Source organism: Bufo bufo, chromosome 3 (assembly GCF_905171765.1).
Source record: "Bufo bufo chromosome 3, aBufBuf1.1, whole genome shotgun sequence".
Taxonomy (NCBI): domain Eukaryota; kingdom Metazoa; phylum Chordata; class Amphibia; order Anura; family Bufonidae; genus Bufo; species Bufo bufo.
The window spans coordinates 639,236,016-639,253,639 of record NC_053391.1 but is presented as its reverse complement, the minus strand read 5'-3'; the positions used below and the strand labels follow the sequence as shown (position 1 = coordinate 639,253,639).

Sequence of the window (17,624 nt, the reverse complement as noted above, 5' to 3'; positions counted from 1 at the left end):
TAGAGCTAGAGAAAAGTGTTTATCCATGCACCAGATTTACCGTCCAGCCTGAGCCACTGTGATAAATCGGGGGCAGGTCTATATTTTGGCCATGTGTAGGATTAGTAAATCTGCCCTAGTGTGTGCGTTATATATGTATATATGTTTGTGTGTATAGGACCACAGCTGCCCCATTATACATGACCGTACTTTTTAGTGTACAATGAGGTTTAGGCTCCATCCTATATGTATGTATGACACACATTGCATGTTTTATGTGTAAGGGTCCATTCACACATCCGTATGTGTTTTGCGGACCGCACAACGCCGGCACTATAATAGAAAATGCCTAATCTTGTCCCCAATTGTGGACAAGAATAGGACATGTTATATTTTTTTCGGGAACGGAATTGCGGACCCGGAAGTGCAGATCTGCATTTCCGGATCCGGGCAGCACATAGTGTGGCCCCATAGAAATGAATGGGTCCGCAATTCCGTTCCGACGTGTGAATGGAGCCTATGGTTTATAATTTTATTTATTTTTTTAATCAGAAATGTGTGAAAAACAACCGATAAGAACAAGGGAGTATCTGACTGCAAGACTTTTAGTTAAAATTCTAAGGAAAGAAATCTATATGTCTGCAGCACACAGGCTTTGTTGTCTATCTCCTCTGGAACAATCCTCAAGTCCTTTCTCAGCCTGAACCACAAGCTCTCAGTGTTCGCTCTTGAATTGACACATTCATCTCTTGGCTTTTAACGCTGTTTTGATGTCTCTCATGGTTGTCGTTCTCTTGCCACCAAATGATATTCTTAATTTCTCTCCCTCTTATCGCTCCATACTTCTTGGTGTATCGTGTGACCGCGGACCCCCCCTCTATCTGGGGTAACGAATGGTCCTCTCAGGAGCACAATGGGAGTAGTGTTGGGCTGTGCTGGAGCTCATCAGGGGAAAGTGGAGAAGGTCCACAGTGTGATGGCTGAAAAATAGAGTAATCTATTCTTCCTAGGCCGGCAGAGAATGTCGCTTCCCTGACCCTAATCTTTAAGAATTTCTGTATGGGAAAATGTGAATAAATTGGATATTCACACCCGTGGTGTAAATACCAGCTAGGACACAGATTTCCAGTCTTTGTTGTGGCATGTACGTGTCCTTCATAACTTGCAGTCTTCAGATCCTGACTGCCCAATTGTCTATTCTTCTTCTTGCTAATATTTAAAGTTGTCATCTAGAAGCTTTGTTATATTCTTTGTCCAAACAGATACTAAGCTTAACCCCTTGAAGACACTTAAGGACAGCTTTGTACTTAAAGGGGTTGTCCCATGACGAAGACTTAGTCTCTATCTATAGGATATGGGACAAGTGTCTGATTGGCAGGGTCCCAACCTCTGGAGTCCTTGGCTGATCATCAGAATGGGGGTCCCTGTATTTCCATGTTTGAATGGAGTGGTGGTTACATGCAGCCTCTCCATTCCATAGGAACGTCAAGTATAACAAGTTGTCTTTCTCTGGCAATCTTTGACAGACCCATATAGTCCAGAGGAGGTGCAGCGTCCACACGTGGCCTCCGCATCATTCAAACAGGGAAGCACAATGCAGGGGAGGAAGGCGTAAGGCAGAGTGGATGACGATGGTGGTAGTACTCACGGTTGCTACTCATGCTCCCCTTCAGCCCGCTCGTGCAGTGATGGGAGGGATGCACCCTTTTGTTTACTTGGGGAGGATTCCTGGCCAGGGTGACCTTGATGTCAGATGAGCAGCAGGGTGCAAGGCAGGAGGACATGCCCTGGCAGAGAGGGAGGCAATGATCAAGTCTGCTTGGAGGTAACAAATTGACAGAGAAATGGTAGCTAGGGCGGCAGCTATCTATTATTTTAGTAATCAAGTATTCTACCGATTAATCAAACAATTAATCGAGTACTCTAATCAGAAAAAAAAAATTAAAAGAACGTTTTCTATAAAAACTCATCAGCCCCCCTACAATCAGTCTCCCCCCCCCCCCCAGTGCTATCGATTCCCCCTCCAATGCAATTAGTTCCTCCAGCAGTGCCACCAGTTCCCCCTCCAATGTCACCAGCTCCCCCCACTGCCATCAGTTCCACCACTCCCCCTCCTAGCCATCAGTGCCCAGCCGCAGCGCCAGTGAACTAAAATACTTTCCTGTAGGGGTGCTGCCGACACGCCAGAGATCTTCCATCCTCTGCACTGGGTCACACAGCATCAGGTCATATCGTGTGCTTGCGTGCACTGTGTCCTGACCATGTGTGTGTATGTCAGGATCCAGTGCAGCACTGTGCGGGTGACCACGGAGCGTGAGTAGTAGCAAGCTCTTCACTCTCGCTCCGTGGTCACATGGCACAAACGAATCATCGATGCAAAAAATTTGCATTGATGATTTTTCTTTTTTGTTGAGTTACCCGATTAATTCGAGTAATGGTTTCAGCCCTAATGTTAGCAGGTGCAAACCTGCATAATGGGTATAGTTCTGAGGTGTAACCAGGTAGTTTTTCAAAGACTGTGTATAGAGTGAATGGCTCTCCCCTGGGTCCTTTTCCAGATGAGCACTGCAATGTTCCAAAATCAGCCAATGGCATGCAATTATTCTCCTTTCTCGATCAATAGCACTGCAGTAGTCAAACAGATGGCCAGTCTGTCTCTGAAGTATGTCTGGAAGATTGACCATTCAACCCCAGACAATGCAGTGAAGTCTACAGCCTAACATGTGTGTTACCTTCACTGGTTTCCTGTCCACACACTTAAAAATGTCCTCTCTATTGTCGGTAAAAATTCCATTGTGCTCTCCTTCTGAGGTTTTCTCTTAGTGCAGTTGCTTTTCTGGCTGCTTTTCACTCACAGGGTTGGTGTTTGCTTGTCCAAGGATGCCCCTCTCTCCACATCTTCTGCTACACTGTATTTACTTCTAGTATACTCTCTTTCCACTTCTACCCTGGCTTACTGACCAGCTACTACCAAGGGGTGGGACCAGCCCACACCCGGCAACATTCATGGTGACTTACTAACATTGTAGGTGGTAGATTTGGGGCATGCAAGCCCTGGGACTGCCCCCATATGGGCAGTGCTTGCATAGGCCCCACCTATTTTCGGCCCAGGATGCGTCTTATCACCCAACCTGTGCAGAAACAGATATAAGAAAGAAAAGGACATCATATCTACTGTTAATATATAAAATGTTGTGTTGTGTATAAACTTTTTTTTTTTTTTTTGGGGTCATTCTTAATACACGATAGGTTCTGTTCACACTATGTGTCATGGCTTCTCTTCAGAATGTAGCCACAACAGATGGATCTCAGCAATATATGTTAGTGTGATCTGTTGGGGTTCCAGTATTCTGTATGAAAAGTGAAACGTTGCAAATTATGCTGTTGTTGCTGTTAGAAAGTAGCAAAATCCTGATGGAACAGAATCTTAACCCCAAAGGACATACATCACCTATTCAATTTTAAGCCCAAAAATTCACAAGACTCTATTTTCCAAGTTCTTGGAGTCAGAGTGTAGGACATGATGAATTTCTCCCAAAGTTTCTACAACTAATCTGAAACTAGGAGCTCTGCTGGTGAACACCTTCCATTCGTTTCCAGTAATCGCCCTCCCTGTGTTATGCATTGTGTATTGACTTGTCAAACATCAGCTTGTTTCTCTTGCAGGGATTACAACAGAATAAAAGAAGCCTATGAAGCCATGAAAAATGTGGCCTGCTTAATTAATGAACGGAAAAGACGGCTGGAGAGCATTGACAAGATTGCCTGCTGGCAGGTCTCCATAGTTGGGTGGGAGGTGAGTTCTTGGCAGCGTACAGGATTCAGTAAAAAAAAGAATTCTAGTACCAGGAAACTGATATCTCTAAAATAATGGTTTTGGAGGTTATGCAAACCTCTGACTGGAAATTCCCAGTTATTTAGTATCCTCAGAAAGCGAGAGAATAATAAAAAAATAAAAAAACGCCAGTAAGTCCTTATATTATCTTTTTCTGATAAGAAGTTATATCATGTCATGTCTTAGTGACAATATGACTGCCAGAAGAACTTATCTAAGGATCACCATCCCGATTCCATGAACGTTTTCACATAGCGTTGTTTCACTCAATAACAACTTTGCTGTTTGGGTGTCTGGGAAGCTGGCTGACAAGCAAAGTGAAGATTTAAAGAAGCCCTGTCGCCTCTCCTGAAATGTCTGTTTAATTACTTGCATTAATAACTCTGGAGCATGAAAATCCAGCTGGGTGTTATCAATTGGGTGTGTTTCCCTGCACACTCTCATACTATCCAATCAGTGCTGCCAGAGTCATAAGAACTGATGCTCTAGCATTGTTATAACATGAGGAATGCAAGTAATTACTAAAACAGACCTGTCGGAGGTGAGAGGTCTTCTTTAATAGCAGCCATGATGCTTATCACTCAGATTTTCTAGAAAAAGATATTGTCCTCTATTTTGCCTAGTTTTATGTTCTCCTGTATATTTCAAGAATATTCCCCCAAGCTGATTTCAGAATTTAAGTTATTTCTCAAAGAGCAGAGCTCTCCTCTGCATTGCATTCTTGGATTTTTTCCTACATTAGTTTATGGTTCAGTCCTGATGGGAAGACTCTCAGAATGCAGATCATCAGAACAAGCCCTGTATAGACTTTGAGCAAGCTGGGGAAGGTGGCAGATTTCAGCTCTGGACTAAAATCATGACCTTACATATATTATCCTGAAGTTGCTCAACTTTTATGTAGAAGAAGTCTAAATGTGAACTGTATAATTTATGTTAAAAGGTTTCAAATCATTTTAGGTGTCTGTAAGGATATGGCTACCTACATAGAAATCCATGTAGGTAGGTACATCCTTTTGAGACTAGAGCATGAATCTGGCTAATTACAGGCGCCTCTGCCCCATGTCCCAAAGTGTGAGCATCATGTTTGTTCTAAGCCTACCTGTATGTACTAACAGTTTAGAACCTTATCGGTGGGTGCTGAGAATGGAAGGTCTATCGGGCAGACTAGATGGGCCAAATGGTTCTTATCTGCCGACACATTCTATGTTTCTATGTCTACAAATATTACATTTTTATTTTTATTTTTTTAGGGACAAGACATTTTAGCCAGAAGTTCTGAGCTGATCCATTCAGGGGAACTAACAAAGCTCTTCAAACAAAGCAAGAGCCAGCAGAGGACTTTTTTCCTCTTTGACCACCAGCTGGTCTTCTGCAAGAAGGACTTGTTGCGCAGAGACATCTTGTATTATAAAGGAAGTATAGACATGGACGAAATGGAATTCACTGACGTAGAAGATGGAAAGGACAGGGACTTCAATCTTAACATTAAGAACGCTTTTAAGATGGTGAATAGGCAAACTGATGAAGTGCATTTATTTTGTGCCAAGAAACCGGAGGACAAGCAGAGATGGCTGCAAGCATTCTTAGATGAACGAAAGAGAGTCCAGGAAGACAAAGATATGGGTAGGTTTGATTATGCCTTCTGTTCTCCAAGTGCTACAAAAAAAAAGTGTTCTCCAAGATACTAAGTTTGGTAATCATAACATGTTGTAGTGAAATATAGGACATGTGATAACATCCATAGTATCATACAGTATTACCCTCTATAGGAATTCTCACATAATAGTAGAGGTAACAGAACACATGTCCACCACATATCGTGGGATAGGTACTCCTTATCTGTAACCCAGAAGATAAAACCAAAGAGCTATTGAATACAAACACAAAGAAATCCTGACTAGTCAAATAATCAGTCATGTTGTCATAGGTATAAGTAGTAATTATGTGGTACAATTAGCATTACAAATCCACCGGTCCCAAACGTGATAGAACGATGGGTAAGTAAAGTTTCCTGAGGCAATAATCTTTTTGTAAATGTAAGTAGTGTTAATAACGGATATAACTTCATCCATAAGAGGGATTTGCAGCTGTTTCCAGTATCTGCAGAACACTATCTTAGAAATGAAAATGATTTTGCAAAGTAATGGCTTAATCTGAGCTGGGAATTGTAAGTCTAAAAAGAGCAAGGCCATATGAGGAGCCAATGAGATCTCTTTACATATTAATTTGGATATCTGACGCCAAAATAGTTGAGCTATTAGGGAGAATTTAAAAATGTGGAATAGGTTCCCTATACATCCGCATCCCCTCCAGCACCTTGGGGAGGAAGAAGGATACATGGCATGTAACGGTTTTGAAGTGACATAACACCTCAGGAAAGTCTTCACAGTCGCCTCGAAGTGAGAGCTACATTTCAGATTGGTTCAGATTTAAATGTAAAGGTTTTGACCAGTCTTCCGCCGGAAAAGTACGTTCTAAATCCTATTCCCATTGCAAAAAAAGGCATTGGGCTTGTTAATGACCTGTGGTTCACTAGCAAATATTTCAGACCTTTTTAACCCAGTTGAACAATATAATGAACATCCTAGTTTCACATGGTTTAATCTCATTTACTTGGTTGGATCGAAATTTTCTAATTTGAAGGTACTTATAAAAGTCCCGTTTGTCTAGATGGAAAGTATTTCTTAAGGTGGAGAAAGTACTAGAAGGGAATTTCCATCAAACATTTTGCAAGGTTCTCCATACATTGGATGCAGAGTTTAAGGGGTTGTGAAAGGATGGATGAAGAGTTTGGCAAACCCCCCAGACCCCCCAACTTGGTCAGACCTGTAAAGGGAAGATTACTTGCCTGCTTCCCGACGATGGATCTTTGCTCCTTCTCCTGGCCTGACATGCTCTGCTGCACTCCCTCGCTAAAAACTTCCAGTTTGACACCACCTGCAGCCCAATCGCTGGCTGCAGCGGTGACCTGATCCCGTTGAGTCATGTGACCATTTGTCATGACATAAAGGGGAGTTGGTCAACCCCCCCAGAGATTGGCTGCAGGTGATGTCAAACTGGTTGTTTTCAGTGAGGGAGTGCAGGGGAGGAGAAGGAGCGAGAATCCATTACTGGGGAGCAGGTAAGTAAGCTTCCCTTTACAGGTCTAGCCAAGTGGGGTGGGGGTGGGGGTTTGCCAAACCGCCCCCTCATTCTTGCACACCCCCTTTAAATTCAAATGGGGAATGATTAACCTGAGTAAAGTTAGTAGGAAAGCGTTTCGGCAATAGTTCCAAAGATGTATTAGAATCAGTGATATTGGACCGTTGGAGACAGAGGCCTTAGATATAGGTAATAAGGAAGAAAGTAATGACAGATCCCACAAAGCTGCAATCATAACATGTCGTAAAGTACATGGGGACACAACTGTATACAATGTTTCTGCTAATTTATGTGCCACCAGCCAGTCAATTTCAAGACTTGGGTCGCCAAATAATATAAATGAAGATTTGGCACACCATGGTCTCCCGTCAATCTATTTCTAGTTTAACCACTTCAATTTTACCCTAGGCTTGTGATTAGCCCATATAAATTTTGACATAATCTGGTGGGCGGAGGAAAAAAAACACTTTCGGTAATAGGATTGGTAATGTTCTAAAAAAAAAAAAATGTAATGGCTTCGGCAAAAGAAGCATTTTAAAAGTAGCTACTCTGTCAAACCATGATACCTCTAGTCTTTTGGAGGAGGGAAGTCGGAGATGATTCATAAGTCGTATACTGAGATTTATAAGAGTGAAATAACAAATTTGAATACCTTATAATTGGGGGTATTTCTGCTGTAGATGGTAAAGAAGTTCCACGGAAAGGTTTTTCGGAAGAATCTGTGATTTCTGTATATAGAATTTATAATAGGATATTTAAGCCAAATGATTGAATAAATCCTAAAGTACATTCCAAAGACTTTACTGGAGAAGAGAAGGTCAATGTTGCATCATCTGTGTATAAGGCAATAAGATGTGTATGGTCGCCAATGGTAATACCTTGTATAAACACGTGGTCCCTCAATTTCTGTGCTAAAGATTCCATGAACAAAATGAAGATAAGGAGGGGGGGGGGGGGGGGACCTTCAGCATGTTCCAGTCTTGAGATTAAATTGATCTGATAGAGTGCCACTGGTGAATACTCTGACCAAAATTGTGAATATAAGCCTATAATAACATTTCAGATGTTACCTGAAAGGCCAGATGTATTTAGGACTGCACACACATATGGCTAATTAATGCAATCAAACATCTTTATGGCATCAAGAGATAGCAAAAGTGAAGGAACCTGTGCATTTTTCAAAATTATTTATTATATTCATGACTCGTCTAGAATTATCCCTTCACAAAGCCTACCTGGTAGGAAAGGGGCAAGTCTTAAATCAATTAATTCAGTATAAATTTTGATGTCAATGTTGACTAGAGAGATTGGTCTGAAATGTCAGGGGTTTTGAGCAAGGGTATAATAAGGCTGTCTGATTCTCTCTAGGGAATGACTTGTCATCGATCGCCTTCTGGTACACGTGGCAAAGATAGGGCGAGAGAATATCTTGAAATGTTTTATAGTATTCATTGGACAGCCCATCTGGACCAGGGGAGGGATTTAATAATCTCCGAGATTGAGTGAGGGGTAGTGAGATCAATTGGTCATCTGTTAGAATGGACAAACTGATTTGTTGTAGAAAGGATTGAACCTCTTAATCATTAGCTTTGTGATTTAGTGTGTTTAGAACAAGATGCAAGAAGATTTCCAACTGGGAATAATAATAGTTAGCCCTGGTTCTTTTTAAATGCCATTCATAACTATGTAAAAGACAGGATCGGAAATGGCTTGTGTAAAAATGGGGGGAACCAAACGCCCCCCCCCCCCCCCCCCCAAACACTTGGCCGGACCTGTAAAGGGAAGATTACTGACCTGCTTCCCAATGGTAGTTCCCTGCTATTTTTCCTCCAGGCCTGCAATGTTCTGCTGGGCTCCCTTGATGTCAACCATCTGGTTTGACAATGCTGCAGCCAATCACTGGCCGCGGTGAAGAATAGATCGCCTTAAGGTGAGCTTAAAATACAAATGTGATAGCACTCTACATCCAGCAATTTGCCTCCATGCTGGATGAGGCATTGGTGTACATTTTGGCCAAAGCGTAGTAAGCCACTCACCACGTCAAGGTCGCCTCTATTTGAGTGGTCCCTAACACTAGTTCCTACCTGTTTATGGGCCATGACAGCCACACAAAGGTGAGCTTAAACATCCTAGTTTTTCTAAGTCTGTGAGCATCTTTTTCAGTACATGGGTCTCCTGTGCACAGAATATATTGCCTTTTAATACACAAGCTTCAGTCTATATATTTTTCCACTTTTGGGGGCTACTTAGCCCTTTAACATTCATACAAGCGATTTGAAGTGCATTCTAAAAATGAATATGAATATCTGACGCTGGAACATACCTCACATAGTAAAAACTACCACATACATTAAGAGCTAGTGATACAAAATCATTATCTGACTGCACACCATGACCAAAAACCCGAAAAACTATGAAAAGTTGATGACAAATGTCAGGTACAAACAGCAAAAGCTGATGATCAAGAACGGTTGAGATGCCAAAAGTATATCTGGCATGAAAGAAGAAAGGAATAGTGTCAGAAGTCTGTACCTCGCAGGAAGAAGAGAATACCTGAGCGCCCAGATGATTTACGAGGTGGTACCAATGTCCAATCTGCAGGAACATGGAGTGGTGGTCATTGCTGAGATGATGACTTCTCAGGCGGACGAGATTCCATGGGGGGGGGGTGAAGAGTTTCATGCTGTCTTCTGCAGATGTAATGACATACAGCTTACGTTCTCTGGAAATGAATAGATGGACGAGAATGTAGATAATCTTGTGTTGGCGGAGAGTAGCTATTATTGGAGCCAGATGACAGCTGCAGGGTTGCTGCCAAAAGATTGGTGTAAAAAGAGACCAGTCGATGTGGAAGTGGGTTTAGCTTTTTGGCCTTAGATATCAAGTCCTCTTTCATGCTGTAAAAATGAATGTGTGCCAGGATGTCCTTGGTATATCCTCTGCTAGGTGTTTTGGCCTAGGCACTGTATGCACACTTGTCTATTATCAGGTCTCGTGCAAAGCAGTCCAGGAGGACCGTTTTTTAATGAGTGACTGGAGATATGGCGTAAGGTCAGCTTGTATCCCCCTGAATTTGACGTTTCAGCGTGATCTATTCTCCAGATCGGCAAGTTTTAGCTTTCAATTGTTGCATGTCTTATTCTAGGTCATCAATAAGATCGTTGTGCGACTTCACACATCTTAGATATGTGTTGAACTGTCTCCCATCTCTTGAACAGAGGTATTAAGTGGTTTTATCGCTTGTATTATGTCTGCATGCAGAGACCTGCCTAAGGCCGGCAGCATAGTTTTCATAGGCTCCTCTGTGATAGCTTTGTATGAAGATGGCATGTCCACAAGATTAATATACACCTCCAATATCTCAGATGTACCTGAATCAGGTGGAGACCAACGTGGTCTCTGTTGTGTTGGGCTATGCACGGAAGGAGGAGTAGACGTGGTGACACTTGTAGGAGAGACCAGGCTGCTGGCGTGTGCTGTGTCCTCTGCAGCGTTCCATGAAAGTGGTTAGTATGTGCCTGTATCTTTCCCCTCAGAGGAGTCCATCACCAATGTCTGAGGAGCTTCTTCTTGGTAGCAGTAGACATTCAGTGAGGTCTCACGTACATGTCGATTCCAAGAACTGAGCCTCAGACTCTGAGCATTTGTCCACGCCCTCTTGTATTCGGCCCAGCGGCTGTGTAAAGTAAAAGCCTGTGATTTTCCCCTTGCTTTTTTGGGGTCACTTTCCTCCGTGGCATCATACTCTGAGTCTGAAGGGTTGGAGCAGTTTTGAAGCATGGGTGCTGGGTATAGTCGTTGTAAATAGTAGTGAGGAGCAGGAGCTGAGATCTCAAGCGACCACATATCTTGGAGGCCAAGCCATGCTCCCATCCTAAACCTTTTTCAAAAGAAGGAGCATAGATAAGTGCCCTCCCCACGCCCAAAGTTTATAGAGTAATGTCTAAGTTTCGGGGTCTTTCTAGTTTGCCATGCAAGCATTCCCTTCCCTGGATCTAGATGTACTACATTTAGCCCACTTAGAAGGGGAAGAGGGTGAGAAACCTGATGACTACACCTCTTCAACCTTCAGGAGGGACACCCGTTAGGCAGCTGCACCCTGAGAAACCCTGTGACAAACTTTTGTAAAGTAAAAATCACAGGGAACTCCACAACTACCCAGCCCGATGCTCGACTGTATAAAAGTACCTCAGCCAGAAGGCTAAGCTAAAACAAGAGATGTGTGTGCTTGAAAAAAATGAAGAAATAAGTGCATGTGCAAATGCCCACTAGTAATCGGGTCAAAAAATTTTTTTGGGGGTGCCCAGTTGATCATCACCTCTCCAGATGTAATTTACACGACTGTTTGCAGTGTTGTGAGAGTATGTGGAAAGTATAGTATTTTGTACTATACCATTAAAAATTTAAGGTTGTCCAGGTGTTTATTATTGATAACCTATCTTCAGAATAGGCCATCGATACCAGATCAATTGGTGCCCTGCTGACGGCACCTCCGCCATTCGGCTCCTGTTAGCTCCACTGACTCCTTGCAGCTTTCCAAGCACAGTGCCAGTGATTGGGGTTCTGCTGCAGTACCAAGTAGAATCCAATCGCCTAAATCGAACTGAACTGCGCCTAGGCCATGGCCACAGGCCTAGGAAGAGACTGCTGTACATTGTATAGCGGCTGTGCTTGGTATCACAGCTCAGTCCCATTCACTTCAATGGGGCTGTGCTGCGCCTAGGTCATGTGACCGATGACTGTGACATCACATAGCCTAGGCAAAGCTGCGAGAAGACCGCGGCACTACTGCAAGCTCCAGTGCCTTTTTCAAACAGTTGATCACTGATCAAATACTGATGATAGGTCATAAGTTAAAAAAAAAATCCCAGAAAAACCTTTGAAATTACTTGCCATGGACATCAGACAGTTTATATAATTGGGGAGATTGTGGAGAGCCCTCCAACTATAAATAGAGAGGGCCTCCCTCATGTCTTGCCGTGAGGCTTCCACCTACGTTGATCCGCCCCTGAATCTTCTGAGAAGTGTTAGTTGCTGTGATGGTTGCTGTTTATATCTGGCAGTGTGTGAGTGATTCCCAAAGCATTGGACGTGTCTGAGTGAACATCAGTGGTCCCGTCAGAAAAGACCACGTAATCATGTATAAGCTCTTGATCATCTCGGCATGGAAAACATTGCTTGGAATTGCTGGACTTTCACAAGTGTGATAAGGCTGAGTCATATTTTGGCAATATTGCGGCTTGGGGGGGATTCCCTTCCTGTAATGCTCCCAATAGCCGGAATTTTTCTGGATGAAGCAACTATAAGGTCTGAATCTCCTCCCCCCCTGAAATCTCTATATAAACTGACATTCACTACAAGAAGGCATCATTTTGCCTGGATTCCGCACATTCCTTTTGAGAAAATGCCAGCAAGTATGAAGCCGCACTTTTCTATTCCTTCTATTCTCGTCACGACAGGTAATTTATATTCTACTACTCGCGTTCTTTGGAGGCTTTTTTGTTGTATCTGGTATTCGGATCTTTATTTAACAGTAGGCTTATAAAGGGATTCTCTGGGACTTAAAGGGGTTTTCCAGTACTTTTATGTTCACGACGTAACCAGATGATATGACATGAATATCTTAACAACTGGGGTCTGACATGCCTCATTCTCCACCGATCAGTGGTTCTTCTGTCGTGACAGAACTACACAACTGTTCATTGTGTAGTGGATGGAGCTGGTTACTGCTGCACTGCCTCCATTTACTACAGTGGGAGCAATGCTGCAGTAACCAGCTCCGTCCACCACACTATGGATGGAGCTGGGTAGTTCTAGAGCTTCTGCAGATTGGCCAAGATCCGACACCTTGCAATCCTGCCAATCAGATATTGATGGCTAATGCTGAAGACAGGCCATCAGTATAAAAGGAGTGGACAACCCCTTTAAGAACAGATGACCCATCTTTAGTATTTGTAATCTATATCAGATGTTTCGCAGTATCCTGTCAATCAGCTGGGAATGACTTATCAGGTTATGCCAGGTGTAGTGCAGGACACTTGGGTTCTCTTGTTTTTGAATCCTTGTCATACAGCATCCTTTTGACCTAGACATAATGCAGAATATCCGTTTTACCAGGAGTCTTCCTTTAAGGCCTCCTGCACATGACTATATGTTTTTGGGTCCGCAAACTGCGGATGTACAAAATACCAATGTGGTGGATGTGCATCCTGCAATTTTTGCGGGACTCGCTATAAAAAAAAAAAAAAAATAATAATATTCTTGCCTGCAAAACAGACAAGAATAGGACAGGTTCTATAATTTGCAGCCTGCCCGCACTGATGCGGATCGCACACTGATGACATCCATATGCTGTCCTTTTAGAAAGGAATGGGTCCATGTGCATTTTCGGATTGGACACGGACCAAAAATATAGAAATGTGCATGAGGCCTAAGTCATGACTTTAACAAATCTGTCCCAAATCTCCCTCCATATTGGTTGAAACGGGCAAATAAGATGGTGTTACTGGAGATTGTTGATGTTGAGAAGGCCACATACGATGTCGCACCTATCCGATGATGGATAATGAGCTCTATGAGGGCAGATGTTCCAAGTTTTGGGGGAAGGGGAGGGGGCCTGACTCACTACAGTCCTGGAACAATGGTCTTGCGTTGAAGCTAAACGCTGAATAGTCGACCCAAACCAAGTGAACAGGTGTAAACTAGTCAAAAAGAGACTGCACATAACTAATATACAGTATATACACTTCTATGTGTGCTACCAGGATGGCACCTAGCACTTAATGATGGATATCTCGTATCTTGATATTTTCAGATCTCTTATGGGTTTTGTCTTTTTTTTTTTTTTTTTATTAGGTATGGAAATATCAGAAGACCAAAAGAAACAAGCCATGAACAATGCGAAGAAGTCAAGGCAGGGGAAGATGAAAGGTGGGTGTTTTCTCTGGTTTAGACAAATGGTAAACCGGTAAACGGAGGGTGTTGCTGCGGTATTGTGGTATCATCATAGTCGTGCAGTCTGAACTGTTACATACATTGTTCTCGGCTTTCAGATATTTCAGGCTGTTGTGTTATCCATCGAAATTTGACAAAAACCCAGAAATGTCCCTACCAGTAAATTTTATATTCCATCATGCTATATGCGTGTGATATTGGGAGCTCTATGGTTAATAAGTCCTACTTTTATATAGTTATTTTTTTTTTCCCACTCTGGGTATAGTGCTTCTTTAACCCCTTGAAGGTCTTTCCTTCCCCCATTTACTATTGAGTTGACCCTCTAATATATAGCGTTTCACATACATGACATGCCACAAATGCAGCAGACCTTGATAAAATGTGACACTACCACTAGACAAAAGTAAATCAATATATGCTTGGAGACTGCTCCTAATTATTTCAGCGCTGCCAGAGAGCGCTTCCCAGCATAGCTTCCCTGAGGCCTGAGGCTGGATCCAACCCCAGCATTGTGACATTCAGCAGTCAATTTTTATAATTGCCTTACCCAGCACTGAGGTTGTCCGTGTGTATACGGGGTAACGCACAGGCCACTGACAACCTCTATATTCTGATGTTACGATCAGTTCTCCATGAACTAATGATGAGCAGGACATGGACGGGCTTCCTCCTGCCATTACCATATTTTTTAAGGTGCCCATGCAAGCCCCTTGAGCGACATGGGCCAAACCTGTAGATTTCTATGGGATTGGTGAACCATCTAATGCGTATGGAGGCTTGCAGATTCCTGACATACAGTACAGACCAAAAGTTTGGACACACCTTCTCATTCAAAGAGTTTTCTTTATTTTCAGGACTATGAAAATTGTAGATTCACACTGAAGGCATCAAAACTATGAATTAACACATGTGGAATTATATACATAACAAACAAGTGTGAAACAACTGAAAATATGTCATATTCTAGGTTCTTCAAAGTAGCCACCTTTTGCTTTGATTACTGCTTTGCACACTCTTGGCATTCTCTTGATGAGCTTCAAGAGGAAGTCCCCTGAAATGGTTTTCACTTCACAGGTGTGCCTTGTCAGGTTTAATAAGTGGGATTTCTTGCCTTATAAAGGGGGTTGGGACCATCAGTTGCATTGAGGAGAAGTCAGGTGGATACACAGCTGATAGTCCTACTGAATAGACTGTTAGAATTTGTATTATGGCAAGAAAAAAGCAGCTAAGTAAAGAAAAATGAGTGGCCATCATTACTTTAAGAAATGAAGGTCAGTCAGTCAGCCGAAAAATTGGGAAAACTTTGAAAGTAAGGGCTATTTGACCATGAAGGAGAGTGATGGGGTGCTGCGCCAGATGACCTGGCCTCCACAGTCACCGGACCTGAACCCAATTGAGATGGTTTGGGGTGAGCTGGACCGCAGAGTGAAGGCAAAAGGGCCAACAAGTGCTAAGCATCTCTGGGAACTCCTTCAAGACTGTTGGAAGACCATTTCAGGGGACTACCTCTTGAAGCTCATCAAGAGAATGCCAAGAGTGTGCAAAGCAGTAATCAAAGCAAAAGGTGGCTACTTTGAAGAACCTAGAATATGACATATTTTCAGTTGTTTCACACTTCTTTGTTATGTATATACTTCCACATGTGTTAATTCATAGTTTTGATGCCTTCATAGTAAAGAAAATAAAGAAAACTCTTTGAATGAGAAGGTGTGTCCAAACTTTTGGTCTGTACTGTATGTTGGGGGAAAGAAGGAACAGGCAAATTGGGCCTCGGTACCCAATCTTTTGTTCTTACTGGAATTAAAGGGGTTGTGCCAAGTTTAAAAGCTGACCCCTATTTAAAGGATAGGGGATAACTATCTGGAGGGGGTCCTACCACTGGGACCCCCTCCAATCTCAAACGTAGGTCCCATTCCCCCATCCGAATGGGAGTAGCAGGTCAAGTATGTGTGCTTCTGCTCCATTCATTCTCTATAGGACTGCCGGAGATAGACGATAGCTATGTATGGTCCGATAGAGAAGTAACGGCAGCAAGCATGCTAGACCTACCCATCTACTCCGATGGACCCCCATTCTCTGGATCGGCAGGGGACCAGTGGCTAGATTGTGTCTGGTTACATCTTTATTGACAAAGGGAATGGTATCAACCAGTTGTCAGTTTATTCATAGATATTCAGGTGGAATATCAGAGACATATTTCTAATTAAATAAGCTTCTGATTTTTATTTTATTTTAATGTATGTACATGAGAAAAACAAGTATGAAAAGAGTTGTCACAATCCGTATGGGGCACATGTATTAAAGGAAAACCATGATTTTTACCTTGGTTGCAAGGATAGCTATTTTTAAATTTCAGGGACTACTGTTTCTCCATGTGGAGAGTGCCAGGACTGGTGCAAAGACTTGTAGGCCAGGCAATGCTTCTTGGGAAAAAGGAAATTCAGGTTAGCTCTCTTCCAAGAGAAAGAAAGCCCTCTGTAGTGCCACCTAGTGGATATGGTTACCCTATAGTCAATGTGCTTTTTAATGTATTTTTATTTGAAACTAACACGTTTATGTAATTAATACCTGCATATAACATTGAAAAAAATTCAGTTTTGTTAGAGTCTGAACTTTTTGGGAAATTCGATTTTGTCCATCATTAGTAAGGATGTATTATTCAGTGGTGAGGGTTATTTGTCTAAGTTTAGTTTAGTACTGACTTCCCATCTGTCTTCTGCCACAGGTGTCACTTACAATGGATTTCCTGCAGTCCCTTCTCATCAAAACTTGCACCCGATCCACCAGCGCCACATCACGGTGCCCACCAGCATTCCACAACAGCAGGTGTTTTCCCTGGCCGAGCCTAAGAGAAAGACTTCTCCGTTCTGGAACACAATCACTAAGCTCACACCCTTCAAGAAATGAGGACCTCTGATATGAAGTAGAACTACTGTATTTATGTGAAGGACACTTGCAGTATTTCGAGACAGAAAGTTTTGCGGTCAATTGTACTTCTCAATAACTTAAAGGGAATCTGTCACCTGGTTTGACCATATTAAGCTCTCACCATTGCCATGTTTAATAAAATACCTGATCTCCTGCAGTGGTTTTCTATTTTATCAAACATGGCAATGGTGAGAGCTTAATATGGTCAAACCAGATGACAGATTCCCTTTAACTAGTGTTTTCCTAGAGGATGGTAAAAAAACAAACAAAAAACACAATAATGTGAAATTGGTGATCAGATACTGTGGGGGGTATTACCATCCACAAGTACATGCTGTTGATGAATTATTTTATTTATTCCTAAAATGGTTTGATTTTATGGAACGTTTTTATATATGTAAATATATGTAATTTTTTTTAAATTAGTCTGGTTCTAATGAGACATGGAGCTCTTTTAAGCTTCTTTCAGACGGTTTTCCAAAAAAACAGGAAATAATCATGGCTTTTGGATGGTGGTGTTGCATTCAAAAAATTCCAGCAACTGTCAGAATTCCAATAAAATCCAGGTGTTTTTTTTTTTTTTATGTTAAGAGGGCATCCATCATGAAAAAAGCTTCGTACGCGTTTCTAACCTGTACAGTTCTGATTTCATAGCAGAATAAGAACTGTACACATTCAAAACGTGCAAGTGGCCATGACATATGTCCTCTTTTAACATGAAAAAAAATTGTCTGAATTTTAACGGAATTAAGAATTTTTTTGGAATATGTACATTTACCTACTATCA

The 17,624-nt window shown here is 42.2% G+C and overlaps 1 protein-coding gene across 5 annotated transcripts in view; it reads left to right on the top strand.

Moving 5' to 3' along the window:
- SPATA13 (spermatogenesis associated 13) overlaps positions 1–17,279 on the top strand; it is an 81,869-nt gene extending 64,590 nt beyond the window's left edge. For all 5 annotated transcript variants that reach the window (XM_040426194.1, XM_040426195.1, XM_040426193.1 and 2 more), the window contains 4 exons: positions 3,646–3,775; positions 5,065–5,437; positions 13,811–13,885; positions 16,635–17,279. In XM_040426194.1, coding sequence (XP_040282128.1) covers positions 3,646–3,775; positions 5,065–5,437; positions 13,811–13,885; positions 16,635–16,816 — 760 coding nt within the window. In that variant the 3' untranslated portion in view covers positions 16,817–17,279. The remainder of the gene's footprint in view (positions 1–3,645; positions 3,776–5,064; positions 5,438–13,810; positions 13,886–16,634) is intronic.
- The last annotated feature ends 345 nt before the right edge of the window (positions 17,280–17,624 follow it).